This window comes from Schistocerca americana, chromosome X, assembly GCF_021461395.2.
Source record: "Schistocerca americana isolate TAMUIC-IGC-003095 chromosome X, iqSchAmer2.1, whole genome shotgun sequence".
NCBI lineage: Eukaryota > Metazoa > Arthropoda > Insecta > Orthoptera > Acrididae > Schistocerca > Schistocerca americana.
The window spans coordinates 826,015,205-826,030,624 of NC_060130.1; the positions used below are offsets into that span (position 1 = coordinate 826,015,205).

Genomic DNA, 15,420 nt, shown 5'->3' on the forward strand with positions numbered 1-15,420 from the left:
AGTGTGCCAGGATGGCATATTTTGGCTATTTTCAGTCCCTTGCAACACACGGAATAATATTTTGGGGTTCCACGACTTGCCATCTAAAACAAATCTTTCTGTTACAGAAGTGGGCTATTCGAATAATAACACACAGTCATCCACAGACACAAAGCAAACTCTTATTCCACAAGCTTAAAGTTCTAGCACTATCTTCCTTATATATATATATACAAATGTGTTTTATATGTTAGGGCCCACCTTGCAGATTTTCAGACAAATGCTGACTTGCATAACTACAATACCCAAAATAGCACAGCACTCCATCACCCCATACTCAGTGGGAGGAGGGGGTTGGGGGGGGGGGGGGGGGGAGAGAAGAAGAAGAAGAAGAGGAGGAGAAAACACACACACACACACACACACACACACACACACACACACACACACAAAGGCATGTGAGTCATATTGGTACAAAACTCTACAACAGACTGCCAGCCAACATCAGAAAGTTAGAAAATGAAAACAGAATTTCTACTTGAGCAGTGTTTTTACTCAGTAAATGACTATTTAAAAATAAATAATTCTGATAATGTTTATATTAAGGCAAAACTGAAAACACTGTCTTTCATCCCCTAAAGTTTCTGTTAATTTTGTATATCTGATGGACAGCTGTTTTGTGTGGTAAAATCTTTACTGAATTATTGTAGTGAATATAAGGGCTTCCTGTTCAGGGAAGACAAAAGTAAAGCCTTAGGGCAAACAGACTATGCAGTTACAATACTGTTAGTATACATGTATAAAAAGTTGTAGTACTGGGTCTTGTACGACCAAGTATTATTCTTTGTACAATTTTGTATGTATTATTGTTTGTACCATTTAATATAAAATTTTGTTTGTTCCTTTTCCTTAAATTGTTTCCCATAAATTTACATGCATTTTTGGACAATTTACATGTATTTTTGGACAACATCCATACAATATTTATTGTCTACAGGTGGATAAATAAATAAATGAACTATTAACTTGACAGTTTCTTACATACATTTTGTATCACGAGAGGAATTTACAATATATTGTTTTTCTGTGTGGAGCTGTGTATTTCATGGCATAGAGAGAGAGAGAGAGAGAGAGAGAGAGAGAGAGAGAGAGAGTGTGTGTGTGTGTGTGTGTGTGTGTGTGTGTGTGAGGGAGAGAGTGAGGGGGAGGGGGAGGGGGAGGGGGAGAGGGAGAGGGATATCAATGATCACTGCAACCATATTGTCCAGTCTTTTGTTCTGCATTCTGCAATTATTAACTTTTGGCTCATAGTAACTTTTGTATAATCAAGTAATATCTCTTCATGTACAGGGTTTCACTAAAGAAAATTTCAAAACTGACCTTCCAGTGAATATAGTTTCACAAATTATAGCTGTGAAGTTTTCTGGGCTCCAGTCAACAATGTTAAAACAGCTTACTTTCCATCACAATAATTATATACAGTTCTATAACAGGCAAATAAATCTTTCAAACAACATTTAAAAACTTTGTAATGTAGCTGGCCTTCAAGGTAATTAGCTTTTGAAATATTATCAATTTTTTCTTTAGGCTGTGAGGTAAATAACTGCGCGAAGTTTTTGTAAATAATAATGTATTTAATTTTTCACATTTATAAAATATTTTCTCACTACATGAAACATGTTCTCAAGGTACATATACTTGGAAACAAAAACTGCAGTATGGATTTTGAAACTGGTTTTCATTTAACATGTTGAATGAATGTAGACAGAGACATATTCTTTTGATAACAACTATATTCGACAAATAAAGCTTTTATTACAACACAGAAACATTCAGTTCATTTTTATGTAGTTTTTTGTCATGTTTTTGTCATGCACACAGTAACAGGACCAGTTTATTGGATGAACTACATAATGTAATACTAGGAACAGTAAAGGAAGGGTACGGTATCAACAATAATGTGTGGTACATGTTTCTCATGGAACAATCATAAAAAGCTATAATATATACAGTATAAAACACTTAAAACTAATGTCTCAAAAATTATTTAAAAATGAAATTTCTGCTGGACTTACTTTTCACATGATAAACATCATATTGAAAGCTTGATGACATTTGACTGATCATGAAGCTAATTATGAAGTCTATCATGAGCAAAGTTTCATTTTTTAGCTGCTTAAAAAGTAGAGCAATAAAATAGGCAGGATTGATTTTTTTTTTCTTTCACAGTATAGTACCAAGTTTTGACAAAACATTAATTTAATCTTCATTTGTAACAGTCTAACATAAATATCACTTTATTTCATTCAAACATTTTCAGTTCAGAGATAAAATTGCATCTTGTCTTAGATCTTTCATAGTTATTGAACATCACAGAGAAAGAAACACACAATTCTGAGTTTACAATGTGAAACATAGTTAACACATATCACACATATTCTTTTATGTTCAACAGCTACATACAACATTCATTTTAATACTAAAATAATACATATAACATCATCTGCTGTTAATTTATAAGACAGGTGAGATCATTCTTCACATAAGCTTGCAGCCTCACATCTACCACCAATCCATGGTAGCTTTGAAGCTTACAGCCAACACACAATGATATATATGCCAATTTGCCTGCACCCTCCATAAATCAGTGTCACACCAAATATCTGGGACTAGAACTACTGCATTTGACTTTAACTGCAGCAAATGACTAATAAAATTCAGATTGACACACAGCTAAGTTTCACATTTTGTAACACTTAATTTCGATAACACAAATATGGACTAATGGGACAAATGACTACTACACACATTTCTTTTCATGTTTTGTCATGCTATTACATCTTGGAAACTAACAACAGCCTTCTGCTTAAAGGTACATGAAACATCAACAACATGTTGAAACAAAAGAAGGGATACACAAATACATTTATTGACAAATATAACACTAATTTTAGATACAGAGACAGACAACTAGTAATATACCATCATCATTTTCATAAACATACAAGCAATTATGGCTAAATTTCTTGACTTTGGACTGCAACAGTGTTATGTGTCAAGACACAAAGGAATTGAAGACATCAGCTGCCAGTGGGCACTGATTTATTTCAATGGGGACGAGATGGAAATTTGTGCCAGACCAGGATTCAAACCTGGGTCTCTTGCTTACTAGGTAGATGTGCTGACCACTACACTATCCCAATGCAGTGGTCACCACAATCACATGGACTACTCTAGTACTCCAGCCCCAAATTCTCAACTCATACCGCGCATGACTGATGTAGTGCCCTGGTCATTAGTCTCATTACCTGCAGCCTCATGCCATTTCTCCTAAGTGTTTGAGCTTCATGTGGATCTGCACTGAAGGCATCTTTGGCCATCATCACTGTAGTTATACAGTATCAACATGATGCCTGTTCTTTCAGATGTGTGCAGATGCACACCATGCTTGAACTCTTATGGAAATTGGCGAGATGCCACAAGTAATGAGGCTAATGAGCAGAGGTATTACATTAGTAGTGTGTGGTCACCAAATATTGTGTAGTAAACAGGAGATCTGAGAGTGAAAAAATGTTCAACTTGCCCTATTGATATAAATCAATGCCCACTGGCAGTTATTGCCTTTAATTCCTTTGTGTCTTGATTCATAGTGGCTGCAGAATCAAAATGGTGTCTGTTCTTCCGGACATGTCCAAAAGAACAGACACCACATACATAGTGTTATGTATTCTGTAACATCTTTGGTGGTTTACTGCTGATCTTTCTTCAGAAAAAGAGTATGTACATATACTTCACAGAAACAGAATTCTATAAAACAGAGCTTGCCTTATACCTCCAGTCTACACAGGTTGTTCTTCACCGTCCCCAGTTCCTCGTGAAGGAGCTTGTGAACAACCATTAGTAGTTCCAACAAAACCATTCACATGGCCATTTGCAGTAAGATACAAGTCAGGAGGTGCAGAAGCAGACATAGGTACTGGATGATGGGCAGCATTGCTCACTAGACAAGCTAATGCCTTGTACATCATGAAGTAATCGTCCTGTAAAAGAAAGAAATAACACTTAAAATCATTTTCTAGACGTAAGATTTAGGTCCACAAAATATCATATCTGTGATATTGTGAAAAGACAGTCCACTCAGCATAAAGTAATATCTGTATGATAGTAATTTGCAGAATAAAGCCTTCTAATCAGAACTCACACTCAATTTCCCCCTTACATTGTTTGGAACCATGCATAATGAAAAACACAACTTTGTATTTTGTAGAAGGCAATGCTTGCTTTACAAATATAAGGACCACCACATCAATAACACTGACAAAGAATTACTCCATTTGATCATTAGCTCTCCACCTTATGAGAGGTTTGAGCATATTCTATACCATAAAGGGGGTTGTGTAGTTTGTAATTCTTCTCTCTGTCTGTTTCAAATTTATCAGGCACCAAAAAAGGAAATGATTTTATTTGACTAGTTGAACACTTAACTTGGATTGACAACATTTTTTTACCTCTTGTGGAATGTGCTCTGATTTTTGTGCCCACTATGGCCAGAGGTCATAGCAGTGTCAATGATGATACGTCACCTGTAGTGTAATTTTACAATATGGTGCATACTGGTCTGAAGTTTCAAGTGCTTATTTCCATGTACTGCTGAATGCATAGCTCATAACTCTTTTAAAGTTGTTAATGCAGTTTTCGCTTTACACAGCCTCCTTGATGACTGAGTCCAAGTACTGTGAATCACGGACTAGAATAAGTGTGTCCTCTGAACATCATGTGACCACTGGTATAGAACTTTTAAGTGTTACAGGGTTTATGTTAGCATCTCACTTTTGTAGATCAGAAATGGAGAAAGGAGGAGTTGCCACATTCATTAGGAACTGTCATAAATTTAAGAACATAGACATTCATAAATTTTGCCTAGAACAGCATATGGAAGCATGTGCAACAGAATTAGAATTTCACAAAAAATCCTTCATAATATTAAGTGTATATCGAGCACCTGCAGGTAACTTTAATCTGTTTGTAAACCACCTTGAGGCTGTAATGGCCCATTTAACAACCAAAAACAAAGAAATAGTGGTTGCTGGTGATTTCAATGTAGATTTCCTTAAAGACTCTCCCAATCAGAACTTATTTGAGTTAGTAACACTATCATTCAACTTAATTCCCTCTGTAAAGTTCCCCACTAGGGTAGCGACTTGCTCACAAACAGCCATTGATAATATCTTTATTGAAAAGTCCAAAGAACAAAATTATATTATAAAACCAATAGTCAATGGCCTCTCAGGCCATGACATGCAGTTCTTCTGTTAAATGTTGATACTGAACAGGATATAAAATCTGTTAAATCTGAGCTCAAGAGGGTAATCAATAAGCCAAAAATTGATTATTTTAGGGCACTCCTCAGAGACATTCACTGGACTGATGTTTACAGTGCTCATGGCATGAATGAAAAATATAACACTTTTGCTAATGAAGTGCTTACCTTATTCGAACACTCTTTTCCCCCAAAACTTACCAAGGTTAGAGAAAAGTCTACAAAAAAGCCATGGATTACTTGAGGAATAGGGGTATCTTGTAAAACAAAAAGAAAACTGTATCTGTCAATCCGAAACAGTTCCGATGTTGATGCTATAGCACATTACAAGAAATACTGCAAAATATTAAAGACTGTAATACGGATGTCAAAGCAAATATATTACAAGGAAAAGATAGTCATATCAGATAACAAAATAAAGACAATATGGGATATAGTGAAGGAGGAGACCGGTAGAACCAGACATGAAGAGGAACAAATAGCATTAAGAGTAAATGATACATTGGTGACAGATGTGTATAGTGTTGCAGAACTTTTTAATAAACATTTTATAATTGAAACTTCCTGGCAGATTAAAACTGTGTGCCCGACCGAGACTCGAACTCGGGACCTTTGCCTTTCGCGGGCAAGTGCTCTACCAACTGAGCTACCGAAGCACGGCTCACGTCCGGTCCTCACAGCTTTACTTCTGCCAGTACCTCATCTCCTACCTTCCAAACTTTACAGAAGCTCTCCTGCGAACCTTGCAGAACTAGCACTCCTGAAAGAAAGGATATTGCGGAGACATGGCTTAGCCACAGCCTGGGGGATGTTTCCAGAATGAATAATTGTTACCGAAAAGACGGGGTTGTCAGGTTCGGTAGATGCTGCTATGGAATACCTCAGACTAGAAATTTCAAGCAACTTCCATAATATGAATTTGACCCTCACTACCCCAACAGAAATAATGTCCATCATAAAATCTTTAAAATCAAAAACATCTAGTGGGTATGATGAAATATCAACAAAGTTAATTAAAGAATGTGATTCTGAGCTAAGTGACATATTAAGCTATCTGTGTAACCAGTCATTTATCAGTGAAATATTTCCTGAATGGCTGAAATATGCTGAGGTTAAGCCACTGTTTAAGAAGGGAGATAAAGAAATAGCATCAAATTTCCGTCCAATTTCACTGTTGCCAGCATTCTCAAAAGTTTTCGAAAAAGTAATGTACAGTCGGCTTTATAACCATCTTATCTCAGATAACATACTGTCAAAGTCACAGTTTGGATTTCTAAAAGGTTCTGATATTGAGAAGGCTATCTACACTTACAGTGAAAATTACAAAAAATTGTAGGCAACTGGTATATTTTGTGATCTGTCAAAGGCATCTGACTGTGTAAATCACAATATCCTTTTAAGTAAATTAGAGTATTATAGTGTAACAGGAAATGCTGCAAAATGGTTCAAATCTTATATCTTTGGCAGGAAACAAAGGGTGTTATTAGGAAAGAGACATGTATCAAGCTATCAGGCATCATCCAACTGGGAACTAATTACATGTGGGGTCCCACAAGGTTCCATTTTGGGGCCCTTACTTATTCTTGTGTATATCAATGACCTTTCATCAGTAACATTACCAGATGCCAAGTTCGTTTTGTTTGCCGATGATACAAACATTGCAATAAATAGCAAATCAAGTGTAGTCTTAGAAAGATCAGCAAATAAAATATTTGTGGACATTAATCACTGGTTCCTAGCCAATTCTTTGTCACTAAACTTTGAAAAAAACACACTACATGCAGTTCAGAACTTGTAAGGGGTGTCCCACGAGTATATGTCTAACATACGATGACAAGAAGATAGAAGAAGTGGACAGTGTTAAATTCTTGGGATTACAGCTTGATAATAAATTCAACTGGGAGGAGCACACCACAGAACTGCTGAAGCGTCTTAACAAATCTCTGTTTGCAATGCGAATTTTGTCAGACACAGGGGATATAAAAATGAAAAAGCTGGCATACTATGCTTACTTTCATTCCATAATGTCATATGGGATTATTTTTTGGGGTAATTCATCAAGCCAAGCTAAAGTTTTCCGGGCACAAAAATGTGCAGTAAGAGTTATATGTGGTGTGAACTCAAGAACATCCTGCAGAAGCCTGTTTAGGGAACTAGGGATACTAACTACTACTTCCCAATATATTTATTCCTTAATGAAATTTGTCATTAAAAATATATCACTTTTTCAAACCAACAGCTCAATTCATGGAATCAATACTAGAAATAAAAATAATCTTCACAAGGATTTAAAGTCACTTAGTCTTGTACAAAAAGGTGTGCATTACTCAGGAACACACGTTTTCAATAACTTGCCAGCAGCCATAAAAAGCTTAACAACCAATGAAATTCAGTTTAAGAGAAGCCTAAAGGATTTATTGGTGGCCAACTCCTTCTACTCCATTGATGAATTTCTCAGTATGATTTGTGCGTGTGTGTGTGTGTGTGTGTGTGTGTGTGTGTGTGTAAACTTCTGCACAATTTCAGTGCAGTAATGTGTTCATTGTAAATAAGTATTATAGTAGTTGTATTACATGTTTATTACATTATAAATAAATAAAAACTTTTTTATTTTGAATTCAGTGCATTAGTATTTGTAAAATGAGTTTCATATAGTGTTCATTAAAAAATGACGATCATTCCACTAGGGACCTGTGGAATGGTACATTAGTTTATTTGTTTTAGTTGTAAATATTTGTCATGTATTGTTGTTTTTCTGACATGTTCCACATCCTGGAGGACCTCCTCACTACGGATCAATTGGAATGAAAGTAAATCTAATCTAATCTAATCTAATAATGGTTATAAATAAGGCTGTGTCTGGCCACCACTGATTTCTCTAGATTCTTGTACTTGAACAGCCGCACAAATTGTTTATGATGGCACTGTGTAGTACTTTTAAAGTGTTCCCACTAGGGCAATGAATGTTTAAGGATACTCACATTTGATAAGCTAAACCTGTCAAAATAAATCAAATAATACATGACCCGTGGTTGTGTACTGTACGTTAAAGTTGTAATCTGTCGATGTAAACAAAGGAAGTAAGTAAGTAGAATATGAAAGATGACAAAAATTTGGGCTACTGAAATGTTCAGTTGAGCACACAGCAAGTAGTGTCACTGAGTTGGAAGACATTATTTATGGATAACCTCACCACTAGAGAGCACTATTGCTGCAGTTGGAATTGATTGTACCCATAAGTTGACACTATCAATGAAGCCATACTGGAACATACACATAATCAGTAAAATAAGTGTGTAATGTTGAAAAAGAGAAAACACAATTTGATTGATACCTTTGAAGAGACAAGGTATGAAAATCACCACAATAGTGTTATACAATGCAAGGCACGTGGTAAACTATGAGCTGGCATGAAAGATCATGTGTGAAAGGTAATGTAACAGACATTTAATCCATGGGAACTGATAATTAAGTGTGAATGAATGTCAAGAACTGGTGTGTGATGGATAATGAGATTTTGACAAAACTTAGAGAGTGGGTAACTACATTTGGGAAGATCTGCAGACACATAGGCAAGGTTTCAGAGGCACAAAATAATGAAGCACACATGGGAAGATTGGTAGCACACACCAAAGTCTTAAAAAAACCTTGATGAAGCAGAAGAAATATTTGAATGAAGTGCACAACATGTCAAAGTTGTAACAAGTGAAAGTTTTCAAAGGTATTATTCGTTTGCATCCTGTTAATGTAAGTGTGAGATTTGTGCATGTCACACTGATTACAAATGCAATATGCAATAGTTTGTAGGTTACTACTGAGGGACACACACACACACACACACACACACACACACACACACAAACACACACACACACACACACACAAATAGTTTCAGAAGGACTCCTTGAATACTAAAGAATGTTGAAGGTAACAGAATAATATACAAAATGTAACACACTAGATGATAATACAATACCACCATTGATTTGAGGTGCAATGCAAATCAGGAATGTGTTTGTTGGTATTAGAGATTGTATGCTCCATGTCATGGTACCATTTCCATTAGCCATGGGAGAACGAAAAATTAAATATTTTTATCTCAACTGATTCTGCAGAATACCAGCTGGTACATGTCACCAATAATGGAACCATTAGGCATGGAAAAAGTGTTAGAGAAAACTAGCAATAAGTTTTAAAAACCTTAATTACCTTGTGTGGGAGAGGTGGTTATGACTATCAGTAATAGCATAATTTATTGAGATCTTGCATCCTAATTTAGTAAATTAGGTAACAGAAATCAGAGCTGTTAACTTTGTCCACACGACATCTTCCATTCATGACAAAATTTTAAATTTACATTTAAAAGTGAAAACAAAATTATTTTTCAGTTACAATTATTAGATCCTCATTTGTCTCTAGAGGTACACTGTTGCAAGTTCACTAGTGTCAAAAGTTAAGCATAACTGGCAAAAACAGGAAAATCTAAATAATGATTGTGAGAAATCACTATATATGTTTAGAATGTAATCTCAAAGAGATGCTATTTGAAACCTGTTTTGCAGGGAAGATTCCTCAGACACCTTGAAGCAGGTCAGTCACAAAGCATAGTCTGCAGAATGTCATTCAATGGAGTTAGTGTTGCTTCAAAATGCACAGGAAATGTTCCCACAGATTTTGTCATCATGATTGATGGTGTGGTTCCATGTGCATTGCCAATTTATCATTTCCATTTTATGCTCGATATTTCGACAATTGACCAAGCTGTATTTGGGTATATATCACAACCCATGAGAATGTGGCATGTCTTATGTTGGGCAAACTATCAGAAAAGTTGAAGAGAGATGCAAGAAACATCAGTGACACACTCCACTATAACAACCAAGCAAATCAGCTGTCACTGAGCACTGCCTCATATGTAATCATGAAATGAAATATGATGAGACCGATCTTGTAGTGCAAAGGCAAAGTTTCTGGGACAGCATAATTAAGGAATCTCACAAAATAAACTGTCACAAATCACAATAAACAGGGATGGAAATTTCAATTTAAACAAGGTTTGGAATCTTGCCAGCCATCACATCAAACAGAGCTGGAGAAGTCAGATGGAATTTATGTTTCATGGATATCAGTGTGGGCTCTGAGAAAGAGCACCAAGGGGCATAGTGGGTGTCAGGAATTGAACCCAGCTGTAAACAGCAGTATGAGACCAACATTACTTCATGGTGTGGTTGGAGTTCAGGCAGTGAGTCTACAGAACAGAAAAACTCACAGCACCTGAGGAAAATGGCACTGAAATACTGTGCAGTACACCTGCGAGCAAACCCTCCATGAAATGTTCATAGCACATCAGCACAAAGTTTATCAGGACCTATGTCCAGCTTAATTGCATAATGCTGTTTTATTTGATGATGTCTGTATAATTTACAGCTGCTTCAGGAGTCTTGGTTTTCCAACAAGCTGTGTAGCAATGCCTTGGAGCTAATAGTGTGTGTGTGTGTGTGTGTGTGTGTGTGTGTGTGTCACCCTTCTTTATACACACAAATCATTGGCAAATTGTTAAAAACCTTTAATACAATTCTCTGTTTGCTGTATGCCCAGAGGCTAGGAACTCATGACGCATGGCATCTTGTCAATCAAAGAACACGTTCATCCGCACTTAGATGATGGATCTATACATGCATGCTTTCTTTTGGCAACAGACACTTTCCCAATCACAATAGTAACTGCACCTTTGTTTACATTTTGTAGCCACAGACACAAGTAATTCCCCATCACACATTTCTCAAGGGAGTTTTTTTTTCATAATTTTGATCTTCTGTCATCTCTTGACTGTTAGTGATTCACTTTTTCACAGCAACTTTTAACTGACAATTTCCAAGAAACAGACAATCACCACAAGATAACCACCAGCTGATGGAGAAGCTCATCTAATTGACTGGTCTTCCTTCATCAATGTTCTACCCTCTTTAAAATACTTGAATCAATTGGCACACAGAATGTGGTTTAACTAGTCTTCTACATACGCATGTTCAAGCAATTCAAACATTTTGGTACAGATTTTCCCTAATTCTAAGAAAAAAAATGTTGAAGTTGCTATAGATTTTTGAATTTTTCTTCCAAAAGTGCTGACAGTATTATCACCATTTGTAATCTGAAGATAATTTAGGTTTTTATTTTTTTCTGCTATGTCCAAATGGAAAATCAGATATGTGGATGTGTTTTTGAAAAAGTGGAGAACCAAAAGTAAATTATATGCCGCTCATGTTGGTGGTCCCCTGCCACAGGTGAAGCAATGTATAGTCTCCACAATCATGTAAAATGATACTACAAGATTATTACAATGGTGAGGAGACAAAAAAATAAAGAAGTCTTAAAATATGAAAAGGAAAGCACCTATATGAAGATAACAGAAGATAATTGTATGCAAAAGTATCAAAAACTTCTAACAATCAAACAATGGAAAATCCAGGATGGAATGTAACAATATTGTCGCAGAAGAAGCTGAATAGCACAGTCACCCTGGTGTAGTTGTTATGATACAAGACTGTTGCATGAAGTGTCACCTGAACTCTAAAATTTTAATTTCTATATTCGGATTGAGTACATTCTAGAAGTATCCACAAATGTCAAGAATTATTGTACTGGAATGTTCTGTAACTGTGTATATACTGTATGTGTTCTGGATGGAGGCAGTTAACTCCGTGCTCTTGTATGTGCAAGTGCTGAATAAACCTTCGTTAAGTGAAGTTAGTGTTCGTCATTCATCTAATTACACCTTCTTCTACGTGACATTATTCTGAAGGAGGCGCCGGGTATTGGAACTTGTGATAGCGCACATTATCAATGACACTGTGGCTCTCATCAGGCCATGACAGAGCCGCCGTTTACATGGTGAGAAACCAGAGTTCGAGCCATATTCAACAGATCGCAATCTATCGAAGGCAGAAGAAGAAGTGGACGTTACGATGACAGCAACTGTGTGTCACCACATGAGACATCCTTCTGGATTCTCTGGTGATGATGCCCAAGATCCAAACAAGTGGCTGAAGGAATATGAGCGTATAGCCAAATTTAACAAATGGGATGACACCGTGTGTTTGGCTAATGTGTTTTTCTACTTGGAGGGCACTGCCAAGCAATGGTATGAGAACAAAAAGGAGAAGTTCACAAGCTGGTAAGTATTCCAGGTAGAACTGCACAAGTATTTCGGTGACACACAACGACAGAAGTGCAAATCTGAAGATAAATTAAAGTGCAGGGCACAGCGTCCAATAGAAACTACAGCATCCTACATATAAGAAGTTTTGGAGCTGTGTAAAATAGTGGATCCTAGAATGAAGGAGGAAGATAAGGTTGCACATCTCATGAAGAGTGTTGCTGAGGACATGTATCAAGCCGTACTCCTGAAGGAGGTTTCCACAGCAGATGACTTCATAAAATGGTGCCAAGTATATCGAGACAATGCATCAAACCAGAATTACACGCAAAAAGTTTGAACGGCTTCCAAATGTCATATCAATATCTGTGATGGAGGAAGCAACTGATTACACAAGTGTTCTTCATCAGATAGTAAGAGAGGAAGTTCAGAAGGCACTTGGATTGCATGGCGAGCAAAAAACTGAGACGCTTCAAGAGATCATAGGGGAGGAAATGGAACAGACATTGAACCCAATCTCTTGTCCTTCATTTCCTTTTAAAATGGTGAAAAAGTTGAGACCCAGACAAAGTTACTTTACTACAATGCCGCATGAGGAACCTTTTTGGGCACCAAGGAAGACTGAGGCCTGGAGGACCCAGGATAACCAACCAGTATGTTTCCACTGCAGACGACCAGGACATGTGGTGCGCTACTGACGAGAAAGGTGGTGGATATGTGATGATGCCTGCGCCAGAAGACAGCAGACCGATCTTAGCCGAAGCCAACTCGTATGACGAAGATGAACGATGTGGGTGCAGGACGATGTAGGTTACCATCGCTGCAAACTAGCCGCTGGAGAGGACGCTCCCCAACATGCTGATCAAGGTCTCCATTACCATTTAGAAGCTCCAGCCAATCACCTAGCCGTCATACCTTCCTTGGAGGTGAGGCCGCCGAAGAGAAAAATCCTCCGACGTCGATCACTACAAAAATGATAGGAAACTATGTCAATATCCTGATGGATGGCCACCCAGCTCAAGCTCTTGTGGACTTTGGAGCATCATATCCAGTCATTTCCGAGAAGTACCATTGCCAATTGCAGAAAACCATATCTACATCTACATCTACATTTATACTCCGCAAGCCACCCAACTGTGTGGCGGAGGGCACTTTACGTGCCACTGTCATTACTGCCCTTTTCTGTTCCAACAAAACCTCTCTGCTGAAGGTGACTAATGGGAAATATGTAAAACCTACAGGAAGATGTGTCATTCATATGGGTACAAGTGGCCATACACAGCCATTAGAATTCATTGTCTTACAAGAGTGTAGTCATGACGTCATTCTCCTATGGGACTTTTTGAAAGCTTCTCAGGCAATTATAGATTGTGGTTGCCCGAAGATTATGCTAGATGAGATGAGATACTGTGGACAGGAAGATGCACATCCGAGTGTGCTGGATGAAGTGATCATTCCTGCAGTCAGTGCTTGAAAGGTAACTGTCATGTGTCATGCCACGCATCAACCCATGGATCTTGTAGTGGAATGTAAGAGAGGCATACCACTGAAGAATAACTTGGTCATCCCAGCCTCTGTCGTCTTGTTTAAGAATGGATTTGGTGAACCGTGGATAGTTAACTGTCACCGAGAATCACAGATCCTTCCAAGATGCATGTGCATAGCAAACACTGAGCCGTAAATTGCCAAACAGCGGAGCATCATAGAAAGCTCTCATGCCAAGTCTGTGGGAAAAATTGGCACTACCACTATGAGACAAGATCTTCTAGCTTGACTATCACCAGATCTCACTAAGAAATAACAGAAGAACCTATTTGCCATTCTTCAAGAGTTCTCTGAATACTTCAATCCACAGGTGAAGAGAAAATTAGACAAGTCGGCGGTGAAGCAGTGGATTAGCACTGGAGATCATCAACCAATAAGCCAGAAAGCATACCACATGTCAGCAACAGAACATTGAATAATTCGGGACAAGGTAGATAAAATGATGAAGAATGACATCATTCAGCCTTCGAAAAGCCCATGGATGTCACCAGTGGTTCTCGTCAGGAAGAAGGATGGCAGTTGGTGCTTTTGTGTTGATTACAGGAAGCTTGATGACTAAAAAGGATGTTTACCCTCTTCCACAAATTGATGATACACTAGATTGTCTGAAGGGGGCTAAGTTTTTCTCAGCCATGGACATTTACACAGGATACTGGCAAATCAAAGTAGATTAGGCTGATCGTGAGAAAACTGCATTCATCATCCCTGAAGGCCTGTATGAGTTTAAGTTAATGCCATTTGGCTTGTGTAATGCACCAGCAACTTTTTAACGGATGATGGATAATTACTAAGTCACCTGAAGTGGATGATGTGTCTTTGTTATTAAGATGACATTGTAGTGTTCTCAGAGGCATTTGATGAACACGTAAAATGACTGAGGGCCATTCTTAAGTGTCTCCAACAAGGCGGACAGAAACTTAATCCAAGAAAGTCTCTCTATGGAGCAAAATAATTCAAAATATTGAACACCTTGTGTCAAACGAAGATGTCCGGTCAGATGCAGAAAAGGTGAGATCTATAATGGAATTTCCTATTCCTAAAAGTATTAGTGATTTGAGAAGCTTCCTCGGATTATGTTGGTATTACTGTCGTTTTATCAAAGACTTTTGTATCAAAGCCAGACCACTCCAAGAGTTGTTAAAAGCCGATGCTAAATTTGTCTGGGGTAGTGCTCAACAAGATTCTTTCGATGTGCTGCAAAAAGCTCTGACGACTGACCCTGTACTTGTTCTGTATGATGAGAGAGCACCTACAGAACTACACACAGATGCCAATAGGCATGGGGTCGGTGCTGTTCTGGTGCAAATTTCAGATGGAAAAGAGAAGATTATAGCCTATGCTTCTAGGATACTTACAAAAGCCAAGAGAAACTACTCAACTACAGAAAGAGAATGTCTTGCTGTGATCTGGGCCATGTGCA

At 37.6% G+C, this 15,420-nt stretch overlaps 1 protein-coding gene across 3 annotated transcripts in view; it reads right to left on the minus strand.

Moving 5' to 3' along the window:
• Positions 1-1,616: 1,616 nt before the first annotated feature.
• LOC124555084 (tyrosine-protein phosphatase 99A) overlaps positions 1,617-15,420 on the minus strand; it is a 490,245-nt gene continuing 476,441 nt past the window's right edge. For 2 of the 3 annotated variants that reach the window (XM_047128878.1, XM_047128879.1), the window contains one exon: positions 1,618-4,019. In XM_047128878.1, the coding sequence (XP_046984834.1) occupies positions 3,819-4,019 (201 nt within the window). In that variant the 3' untranslated portion in view covers positions 1,618-3,818. Of the gene's footprint in view, positions 4,020-15,420 lie in introns of all 3 variants that reach the window. The other variant, XM_047128877.1, reaches the window with a different exon arrangement.